The 12,179-nt window shown below is 41.8% G+C and overlaps 1 protein-coding gene across 1 annotated transcript in view; it reads left to right on the forward strand.

Annotated features, from left to right (window-relative positions):
• Positions 1 to 12,179, forward strand: part of CLIC4 (chloride intracellular channel 4) — a 62,759-nt gene that overhangs the window by 26,802 nt on the left and 23,778 nt on the right. The window contains exon 2 of the mRNA XM_028513240.2: positions 5,698 to 5,807. Coding sequence (XP_028369041.1) covers positions 5,698 to 5,807 — 110 coding nt within the window. The remainder of the gene's footprint in view (positions 1 to 5,697; positions 5,808 to 12,179) is intronic.

A 12,179-nucleotide genomic window follows, 5' to 3' on the forward strand; every position in this document is an offset into this window, starting at 1 on the left:
ACTTATATTTGTAATCTGTGTGTATGTATTTCTGAGCCAGCTTTATGGAGATGTAATTCATAGACCATACAATGAACCCGCTTAGAGTGTCCGGTTCGGTGGTGTTTAGTCTGCTCACAGAGTTGCTCAACCGTCACCACAGTCTAATTTGGGAACATTTTTACCATTCCAAAAAGAAACCTTGTACTTGTTAGCAGTCACTCCTTAATGGTCCCACCCCCCCCACCCCCCAGCCCCGCTGCCCTGACAAGGCCTAGGCGACCACTCATTTATTTTTTGTCTCTGTGGATTTGCCTGATTTGGACTTTTCTTGTAAATGGGGTTGTGCGCTGTGTCATCTTTTGTGACTGGCTCCTTTTAGTTAGCATAGTTTTGCAAAATTCACCCAAGTTATAGCATGTATTAATACTTCCTTGATTTTTACTGTCAAATAATATTCCATTGTATTAATACGCTGCATCTTATACATTTTTGCTTTTTAAATTCAGTACTTCTGAGAGATTTCTGCGTTTGCACAGGTGGTGAGCTTTCTTGTTTTTTGTTTTTCCCTCGTACATCCCAGATTGGGAGTTGTAGACACTGGCAACCCAGAAACACTCACAAGCTCAGACAAACTCTGACAAAAGTCTTCTCTCTCACCAAAGAACCAGGGAAGGGGCAGCCTATAAGCAAGTCAGGAAACTCGTAGACAGTGGCTGCTGTACCCCACACACCATAGAAGGAAGAACACCGGCTCACCCCCCACCCATGCCAGCAAGGGCTCAGCGGTTAGTCCGGACCTCCAGTCTCAGGAGGTGGTCTCGGGTCCTTCACTGACAGGCGCTGGGTGGTCCCCAGTGGTCTGATGTTGACCGTGCTTCAGTGTTCCTCCCTCTCGCTTACCTTTGCGCATCTGTAAGTGTTTCTGCAGAATAATTTACAGATGTGAAACTGTCAGGTTAATAGCATCCAAGGAAGCCTTCAAAAATGATTGTTAGCTGGATTACATCAAAATATAGAAATATATAGGAAGCTTTCCATTTTCGGTGTACTTTTTCCTCTGTTGTTCAGACTGGGTAATTTCTGTAGCTCAGTCTTCTAGTTCAATGATTGTTTCCTCTGTCACCTCCTCTTGGCTGTTGAGCCTGTCCTCTAAACTTTTAAATTCATTTATTGTATTTTTCAGTTCTAAAATCTCCATCTGGTTCTTGTTTACATCTTGTTTTTTTGCTGAGGCTTTCCATTTTTTCATTTGTTTCAGGCTGTTCATAATTGTTTGTTGAAGGTTGTTTTTTATTTTTTTTAATCATGGCTGCTTTAAAATCTTTGTCTGATAATTCAAACATCTTTGTCATCTTTTTTCCCCAATCCTCACCCGAGGACATTTTTTTTTCATTGCTTTTAGGGAGAGAGGAAGGAGGAGAGGAAGAGAGAGAGGGAGAGGGGGAGAGAGAGAGAGAGAGAAATACCAATATGAGAGACAAACATCAATCGGTTGCCCTCCCATAGGCACCCCCTGCCTCCCACCCACCAGGAATCAAACCCAAAACCTGGGTGTGTACCCTGGCTGGGAATTGAACCTCTGACCTTTCGGTTTACAGGATGACGTTCCAACCAACTGAGTCACACCAGCCAGGGCTAACATCTTTGTCATCTTGATGTTGACTTGTGTTGATTACCTTTTTTTTGTTTTAACACAAGTGATTTTCAGTTTAAACCTGGACATTTTTGTATTTTAAGAGTCTGGGTCTTGTTTAAACCATCTGTTAAAGCTTCTGTGACGCTGCTCTAGAGGGGGCTGGAAGGGCAGAAGCATAGTGACACGGCCTTGTTACAGTGAGGTGGAGATTCAAGTCCAGATGCCCCACCTGGCCTCCACGGACACCTAAGGTATGAAGGCTCCTCATTACTGCTGGGTGGGGGTGTGAGCTCCAGCTTCGTGTGTGGCCTCCGCTGACACTCTGGTTGAGGTGGTCTCAGCCACCTCTGGTTGATGGCGTTAGTCCTGACTGCTGTCTCCTGGACCTCCTCTGACCTCCACCCCAGCAGCGAGGAGGGGGTGTTCCTGTTACTAGGAAACAGGGTTGAAAGCCCGGGCTTCCTCGTTGGCCTTCTTTGACACCGTCTTGGAGAGCACTATAGCCTCCATCGGGTTGGTCACATTAAATGGGGATTAAAAATATATAAATCATAAAAATATATTTATAGTGATTGTATTTTTTAAGAAAAAATATAGTATGTACGTAGAAAAAGTCTAGATGAATAAGTACCAAACTGTTGAATGGTTCAAGGGTAGGAAAACTGACTTGTAGTGTTTTAGTTTTTTTGTTTTTGTTTTTTAAGGTTTTATTTTTATTTATTTATTTTTAGAGAGAAAGGAAGGGAGGGAGAAAGAAGGAGAGAAACATCAATGTGTGGTTGCCTCTCGTATGCCCCCCACCAGGGACCTGGCCCATAATCCAGGCATGTGCCCTGACTGGGAATTGAACCAGTGACCCTTTGCTTCTCAGGCTGGCACTTAATCCACTGAGCCACACCAGCCAGAGCTAAGGGAGGACATTTTTGACTTGTGACTTCTGGAAATCCAAAGTTTTCCAGTTTCACCGTACTTTACAAAAACATCATTTATCTGCTAGCTCTCAATTTCTAATGCTATTAAAAATTGGGAAAAGTCGTATGTTCACGTTTATTTGAATTTTCATGAGTTTTGGGAGTAGTTAATGAGGCAATTTTTCAGTTCCATCTTGGAGTATGCATGCTTTTATTTTTGAATGCATAAAGGAAAGTAGTTTATAAGGAGAGTGAGAATGTAATGGCTTATGATTGATACCGCTGAAAGAATTGGTATAATTTTCTAGAAAATTCTAGACAAAGGAGGTGGAAGCACAGATGCATCTGTACCGGGACCAGGTCCCTCACGAGGAGAGGGCGCGCCGAGATCCCCGGGCCTGCTCTGCCCGCTCTGCTGTCTGCTCTGTAGGCCTTCGCAGGGCCTTGTGGGGCGGTGTTCTTCCTCTCTGGCCAGTTGCTTCTTATAATGTGTTTTCCAGTTTCTACATGTGGCATCTTTATTACATCTTCTTCACCAACGTAATTATTTTAATGGTGCTCTGACAGGCAGTTTGGGAAAGGTTAATTTTACAGATTAAGTAAATGGAAAAGGATGAGCACTGAGTCAGACTTGTTCTTTGTCTACTAAACTTGACTGCTTTTTTAGTCTGAGTCTCAATTTGGCATCCTTTTCTTGTATTTATGCTTCTGCTGCTAAGCATGTTAAAACTGGGAGGGGAAAAAGCAAAACAATGATAATAAAATCTGGGTGCCTAAAGCCACAGCCTTGTGCAAAAACACTAGTCATTAAGCTATAGAGAGGGGTAATGTGTTAACTTTTCTGATCTATAATACACTCACTTGTATGTTATCATTTCCCTGTGTGTGTGGATGGTGAGCATCTTCAAAAAAGCAACCTCGAGTATCAGTTTGTTATATAGCAGAATGACTTAGTCCTGAGAACTGGCTTGTGCTCCGAAGGAGTATCGTCCTAACCTCCCCGCACCAGCGGTTCCCAGTGTGTCCAGCAGATGCCAACTCTGTGATCCCCTTTGTGTGAGGGTGCCTCTCACAAAACGAGGATTTCTGGGCCTCCCCCAGGAATTCTTCTGAATCAGAATCTCTGGATGTAAGTCCCAGAAATATTATTTTAAACGGTTTCTTTAGGTTATGCTTACTCTAAACTTGCAGGGGTGTCTGTCCAACCTTTTAGCGTCTCTGCGCCACACTGGAAGAAGAATTGTCTCTCGCCACATATTAAATGCACAAACGCCAAGAAAAACTGATGTGCCAAAAAAAGAAGGTTTTAAGTAGATTTACAATTTTGTGTTGGGCCACATGCAGCCCGTGGGCCATGGGTTGGACGCCCCTGCAAATTCAAGAACTAGAACTTCTTTAGGAAGCAAATTTTGTATTATTAGAAATCAGTCAGATTCATTCTGGCCGTAATCCTGTGTGTGTTTTGTTTCTGATAAAGAATGATCCACTTTCCCCTGAATCTCAGTTATAACTGTCCCATGCTGTCTGGTTGGGGTGGGGTTCTGGAACCCTTATGTGCCTGTGTGTTTGCTGGCTATATCATGTGTGACCAGGTGACTTGTTATTTTTTCCCCACCCCCCACTTCACCGTTAGTTAGGAATGAATGCCTTAGCTGCGTGTAGCATTTTACTCAAGTGGCCCCTGAGGTTTTTCAGAGTGACTTTAGGATAATAAACAGTACTTTCACAAGATCTTCGAATGACTTGTTGGAAGTTATTTCTGGCTTGCTTCGCAGACTCCATGTTGAAGAGGGCCGGAGGGCTGGGCGGGTCCCTAGCAAGTGTCAGAACGTTCTCTTCCGTTCTCTTCCTGTAGCTGGCTCCCAGCCCCCACCTCCCTCCCCTTCCTCCCGCCCTTTTAAACTTGGGACATACATGATTGAATTAAAGATTTATTCCACTCCGGTTTTTAGGAAAATTCTACCTCATTGTTGACCTCGGGGAAGCCAACTGCTGCATTCATTCAGTGGATTACAAATAGCTCATTGTAAAGCGATGTTACTTTCTTTTCTCCCTGAAGGAATGTGTAAAACAGGATATGTAATTTTTATAATGAATATTTTTAACAATTCGGGGAGGCTGGCAATTATTTTAACTCTTCAGAGAGAGACACATCTACAAATTTCCCTTTTTATGTTGTCCTATAAAGAATGTTATCTTGCCCTGGCTGGTGTGGCTCAGTAGATTGAGTGCCTATCTGCAGACCAAAAGGTTGCCAGTTCAGTTCCCAGGCAGGGCACATGCCTGGGTTGCGGGCCAGGGCGAGAGGCAGCCAATTGCTGTTTCTCTCGCACACCATGTTTCCCTCTCTTTCTCCCTCCTCTCTCTAGAAATAAATAGATAAAAACTAAAATAAAAGAGTATTATCTCCTAGTACAAGACATGACTTACATTTTATAAAGCCCATGACAGACTTTGCCCTGGGGCGAGGATCTCTGCATCTCCTAAAGATTGATTAGACTTCTGCTGTCCTATATGATAGCCATTAGCCACATGTGACTGTTTACATTCGAATTTATTAAATGTGAATAAAATTTTAAAAATTCAGTTAAGTTGAACTAGCCACATTTCAAATACCTCTTAGCCATGTGCCACAAATGATTACCATAGTTGGGCAGTGGTAACAGAGGTCATTTCTGTCCTCGCAGAAAGTTCTCTTGGACATTGCTATTCTAGACTGGCCATTTTCATTATTATTATTTTTAATCCACACCCAAGGATATGTTTATTGATTTTGGAGAGAGAGGAAGAAAAAAGAGTGAGAGAAAGGGAGAAAAACATTGATGTGAGAGAGAAACACCAGTTGGTTGCTTTCTGTACATGCCTTGACTGAGGATTGAACTTACAATTAGGTATATTCCTTTATCAGGAATGGAACCTGCAACCTTTCGGTGTACAGGACGATGCTTCAATCAACTGACAGCTCAGCTAAGGCTATACTGAACATTTTTAAAAAGAGAATGAGGCAAAGGAAAGAGGAAAAGAATAAAACCTGCATTTTCACCCTTCCTTCCACAGCGCCACTTTCCCTGTCTTCTTGTATCCTTGATGAAAAATTCAGAAAAAGGTCTATTAGTTTGAGTGTCATCACCTTGACCTTGTTTTTTCGTGTTTACTTCTGTTTCCCAGGCTGGCAGCGATGGTGAAAGCATAGGAAACTGCCCCTTCTCCCAGAGGCTCTTCATGATTCTTTGGCTCAAAGGAGTTGTGTTTAGTGTCACAACTGTTGACCTGAAAAGGTAAGACTTGCTCGCAGTTTGGGGTCAGCTTAAATCCTTCACTGTATTTGCATCTGTTCTCCAGAGAAAATATATTGTAAAGTTCGACTGAGTATGGACAGATTTAACTTGTGTTAAGTATTATGGTAACTCACAATGTCAGTAAATTGCATGTGGCCACACAGTCTTTTTAGGACCTTATTGTATGTTTACCTTAAATTTCAAGAGCGGCACCAGGAGCTGATTTTCAGTGTGGATGCAGTGGAATTTTTGCAGTGTAAACATGGACCTATGAGAGGCTTTTGAAGCAGGCCTTTTGGTCCCACGTTGGCTAAACAAGTGGCCTGTGTAACCTGGATCCTTATAACCAGGTTGGTTAAATATAATTGCGCAGTAAGAACAGTTACCCACAGCTGTGATTGGTCTTGCTTGCTAGTTAAAGAGCTATCCCTGCCTTTTTTTTTTTTTTTTTTTTTTTGCCATGGAGAAGGTTGAGGAGAGCCCTGATAAGTAGTTGGCTCTTTTTCCCCAGGAACGTCTGTCCCCCCCCGAGGTGAAGAACATGCATACTTGAAAAAAGAAAAGATTTAAATCAAGGGTTAAAAACAGTTATACCAACAGAAAATCTAGGATTCAGCAGTAAAAATATATTCCTCTTGACAGAAATGCCACCACATAGCTTGCTGCTTATTTTTTAAGCGTATCAGTTGTGGACAATATTGAAGAAAAAAAATACCGACTTGATGGGTGGCAGAACTTACATACGTTGTCCCTCCGGGCACCACAGAGTGAGCGAGACGTGAGAACTGTACTCTCATTCCTGGTTCTAGGTTACCATTCCTTACAGTTTATTTCTTACTTACTGCTAGCGCACTTACTTGAAATTTGCAGACTTGGAATTTATTAAAAATAAGCCCTGAAGTCTTCCAGGAAGCCCATTAGTTATGCATATGCACAGAGAGAGAAGCTATGGGGACAGCGAGAGTTAAAACTACAGGCTCCCTTGAAGATGTACCTAGTTCACATCAGACGTAGCTATTATAAGAATGAAATAATTCATGTAGTTACCCTTTGATTACTGTTGTTTCCCTCCATGCATTCACAAAGAAAGTTTCCCAACATAACTCCTAAAAATAGACCATGCCGCCAGGCACACACCCTTGCTGTGTCTTAAAATACATGATTTCTCCTATTCCATTTTTGGGTTGGAGCAAGTGAGTTGACGGCCATGCTTCCAAAAATTCTTTGAACAGCTCAGTGCAGTGCTTGATGGTGGAACATACCAGTGATGGCGCCAGAAACGATGATAATCTGGTTCAGAAAAGGAAGTGAACACGTAAGGGCTATTCAAAGTCATCAGTTTCACTTTTACAAACCTTACATTATTCCTGTAAGTTGATTGATATTTGAGCATTTGTGTATGTTTTAGAGTAATGCACCCTACATGTCAAAAGTGACACTTGGGAACTATTGTCCAAAGAAAGAGTCAAGGCCTCCTGTTAGAAAATCCTACCACTCAAAGAAAATGCATGTTTATTTCCTTGGGCTTTGTGCAAAATCAACAGAGAATCCTAACATGGGGGCCTGTATTTTTTAGTTTGCTGTAGAAATCTTAGGTCTACAGTGTATTTAAAAATGGTTCTTAAGGACAGTTGAAAGTACACGAGCAGTACGTGATGGTGAGTCCCGTCCACCCCGGTCATCAGCTTCCTTTTCACAGATAGCATCGTGTTTAGGTTTGGTCTTTGTCTTTCCCGGCTTTTCCAGTGTGTTGACTCACTTTCAGTCTTTAGTTAGATGTCAAAGAAACTGTCCCAGAGAAAGTGAACACTGGTAAAGTCAGGTTGTCACAGAGGAATCAAAATCCTGTAGCGAAGAGTACCTTTCATAATATATTCTTACCTTTAAAACTTTAAATAGGACTGTTTTCAGAAAGCTGTGGGGGAGAAAATGCCTACAGCATTTATTTTCCTGCTTTTCTAGGTAATTGCTTAATTGCTCAGTGAAAAGTACTAATCCCGGAAGAAACCAGTGGTGAGCACTAGAACTCTTCTGAGAGCTATTTAGAAGCTCGGTCTATGCTCTGAAAAAATTATTGTTACATGACATTTCATCCGTAAAAAACAAGCCATTCCGTTCTCTTTGAAACGCAGTTGGTGTTAATGACTGTGCTGGTGGTATTCATGCGCCCCCGGGAAACTTGGAACAGCCTCCCGTTGCTCGCCTGCCAGCGCTGCCTTAATGCTGTAGTGGGAGTCATTTCTAACGCTAATTTTCGGTTCCTGCCACAACTGCATTATAGAACTTTTAGATTTAAAAAACTGCCTAGGCTTCAAAAGAATTTGGGTTTTCTAGCAATGATCACCATTTGAACAAATGCTTCAGATAAATGTTAAGTGAAAGCTTTAAAATTTGGGGCGCATATGGAAAGATGTTGTCGCATGTCATCAGAGGGGAGCGGCGTAGCAGAACGCATGAGCGGGAAAGACCCGGCTCTGTCTGTCTGGAGAGAGCCCGGGGCCTCGGGCCAGCCGCCTCATCTGGGAAGTCGGTTAGGTCATTTTTAGATCCAGGAAGAAGGAGGAGCAAAGTGAGCTAACATTTCTTCGGTGTCTATTATGTGCTAAACATTGTTCAGGGCACTTTTTACCACTCTCATCAAACCATTTCAGACCTGTTACTTGAATAGAACTTTTCTTTTTATCACACTGGTGTTACAGGGCCTTTCTCGCTGACAGGTTCCTGGCAGTGATCGAGATCTCTGTTTGAAGATTTCTACTGTCTTCATTATGCCCAGGAGTCCCTAGATCAGAGCTCAGCATCTGCGGAGCAGAGCCAAGCCCGGGAGGCAGGCAAGGAAGAGAAGGAAGAAAGTACCAGGGCAGGGAGAGGGAGAGGGAACAAGAGAGGAACTGAAACACTGATGTGGATGTAGCCAAAGGTGGTCAGATTTTGTCACATACTTGCTGGGGTAAACTTCTGGTTTTGAGAAATGGGAGTAGAAATGATAACTTGAGGAAATGAACTTTTTATTGTAAAAGGAGTGATATCTGCTGTATTACCAGTGACTGAAATCCACCCCCCACCCCGCCCCATGGTATTAGCAGAGAAAAAAACTAAATTGGAGACCATTTTCAAAGGTGTGTTTCCATTTTCTCATTCCCATTTGAAACGCTGTAACTATCTCCTCCTTTGCACTATCACAACTGATTCTTTTCTGACTCAGATGTCAACATACTAATTGTAGCATTGTGCGAGTCAGACCCACATGTAAGTTGCCAAAATAATGGCACAAAGTTTTAGGAGATTATGATAGTTTCAACCTTCAACAGTTCTGTAAAAGTTTAAGGTGTTACAATGAAACGATAAAACTGATAGTTCTGCATATCTTAAAAGGCAGTTATAAACTCAGAACAAAATCTGATGTCCAAGCCGATTTTTCGGATAGTTTGCTTTCATTACCACGTCTCTGTGGTTCCACCCTTTGAAAACAGCCTCCAACAAGCTGAGAGATTGGTGGTTTCCAGGTAGACCTTCAGAAATAGCAGTGTGACTGAGACACACAGGGAAACTCAATGGAATGGATCAGGCCAGCCTTTTAGAGAGATCATCCATCTCCTGCTGCTGGCCGGTCAGCCAAGTACAATACACACTCTGTTCTTCCCCCTTGTAAATTTGACTTGAGTTACGTGAAGCCCTGTTGGAACAGTCCTGACAGTTCGAGGTGTGTGTCCTGAGGGTGCGTTCTGAACCACAGGTGTACTCCGCACGTGTGTGTTTGTGTGAACGAGGAATCCATAGGGAGAGACAGGCACAGAGTCAGACCGAGGGAGAGCTTTGCTGCCACATGTCTGTATGTTCTTTTTCAGGATAAATATTAGTGAATATTTTTAAACCTGTTATCAGTATAGACTATACTTACAGACTGTGTTAATAAAATCTGTTAAGAATTACAGAAGCACCCTGGCTGGTGTAGCTCAGTGGACTGAGCACGGGCTGCGAACCAAAGTGTTGCAGGTTTGATTCCCAGCCAGGGTACATGCCTGGGTTGCAGGCCATGGCCCCCAGCAACTGCACATTGATATTTCTCTCTCTCTCTCTCTCTTTCTCCCTCCCTTCCCTCTGTAAAAATAAATGAATAAAATCTTAAAAAAGAAAGAAAAACAGTTGTAATGAAGTGAGATTTTAAAAAAAAAAGAATTACGGAAGCTGTATTTGAAAGCTGCATGGGTGCTATTTTGTTTTAAAATAATCACTCCACAAATTGACATTAAAGCAGACACAGATTAGCAGTATACCACACTGAATCAAAATAAATAAAATCCTTTCCCCGGTCGAGCCGGTACACACAGACAAATGCTTAGTAACCAGCGTCTGGCGCGTGCTTTGGTGAGTCCACAATTCACTGGTTCAGTTAGTGACCTTACTATTAGAATATAGGAGATCTAGTGAAGAATAATTAATAGGAGTAAATTGAAACAATAAAGGATTTGTGGTGTTACCTTTTTTTTTTTTGCTTATTTGCTTTATAGTGTCCAATATTCTCTTGATTAGTGTAAATTAATGTTATGCCTTAAAAATCAAGACCTTCAAAAGGGAAGTGGAAGTTCTGTATACTTAGTATTTTTTTTTTCTTCATTTAGTGAGTCAAACAGTGACAGACAGGTCATCTTTAAGGATCGGCTTCAGTGTGCTGTGGCTGTGCTGTGCTCCTTTTATACTGAGCAGCTGGAACTGAGCCACCAGCCTGGCATCGTCCAATTGTTGCAAGTGTACCAAATTAAATTTTAATTGCAGTTAAGCCACTTATGTTGCTTAAAGTATTAGCTCCTGTAAGGCTCCTCCTTTTCATTCTTTCTTTTCCTCTCTATTTATGGTTAGTCTGTTTCTCTTTATTTCCTTTTCTTCATCTGGCAAGAAGTGGGAGAGAATGGAATGAATATATATATATATATATATATATTTTTTTTTTTTTTTTTTAAAGATTTTATTTATTTTTTATTTTTTTAAAGAGGGAAGGGAAGGAGAAAGAGGAAGAGAAACATCAATGTGTGGATGCTGGGAGCCGTGGCCTGCAACCAGGCATGTGCTCTGACTGGGAATTGAACCTGCGATACTTTGGTTTGCAGCCTGCGCTCAATCTACTGAGCTATGCCAGCCAGGGCCAGAATGGAGTATATTTTTTATCTAAAAGGCTACTATTTAAAAAAAGGACTACTTTGATAAGTAACATTAAAGATAACAAAACCCAAACATTGAAGTATACTCATGTTCTATCTCAAGGCGTGGATTCTGTGTACTTTGCTTTTTCTAGATAACTGTCACTCAGGGAAACATTTGAATTAGTTTGATTGAATTGTTGAATATTTACTGAAGGCCTTGATGATATAAACCAAAGATTCTTGAATTTTTTAGCCATTGCCTATCATCAGTTCATTTTCGTTTCTCTCACACGCAGTTACTGAAATGTTAAGTTTGTGTAAACCATCTGTAAAGGGAGCCTTTGTGGGTCAGACAAAACACCCGAGGCCTCAGAGTGCCAGGTGAGAACTAGACGTTGAAGCATCTTGGATTTTGTTGGCTTGATGACTTGATATACCTTTTGAGTCACCTCAGTGCTTACCACTTGCCCGTTTATTTGAAGTTGACTAATCCACTTAGAGTCATTAAAGTTTCTTCTCAAGCCTATTTTCACTTGGAATAAGGACACAACATGGTTGTCCTTCATCTTAACAGTTAATTCTAGAAAACAGTTTTATCACTTAGGTTTCTTAAAAATCTATGTAGCCTTTCAGCAGAAACAAGATGGACTGTCCACTAGTCACCAACATTAGTGGAAAATTGGTAATCATATACCTGGTTTCACTTCACTTACACGCCTGTATCTTAATCAGATCTCTTATTACCGGTCAGTTAATGCTAAATCATCAGTTTTGAACCATCACCCTCAGAGTTTAACATAGCGCATCTCGTCTCCTGCAAAACGCTTTGTTAACATGGTACTGAAAGCAGGCATCGCTGCCATGTGCAGGCTTGGGTTTAGTTCACTTTCCCGTGCCGCATTGGATCTGCCCTCCGCAGGCAAACCAGGCCTCGGGTCCCTAGGCTAGATGAGGACCCAAGGCGGTCGGGATTGACTTAGTCACGTAGCTGGTGAATGGCAGAACTATTCAATTTTTAACTTCAGTCTTTGGTTTTTTCTTCTCTCCATGCTAACTTTATTTGTCCACTAATAAATATTTTTGTTTGGAGAGCTTAAAAGCTGTCATAATTTATTATAGAAGTAATAGGTGCCCTGGCTGGTGTGGCTCAGTGGATAAGACAAGATTAAAGAACATGCTTACTCACCCCTGGCACCACGCATGGGAGGTGTGTGTGTGTTCTCTTTCTCTT

Source organism: Phyllostomus discolor, chromosome 5, assembly GCF_004126475.2.
Source record: "Phyllostomus discolor isolate MPI-MPIP mPhyDis1 chromosome 5, mPhyDis1.pri.v3, whole genome shotgun sequence".
NCBI lineage: Eukaryota > Metazoa > Chordata > Mammalia > Chiroptera > Phyllostomidae > Phyllostomus > Phyllostomus discolor.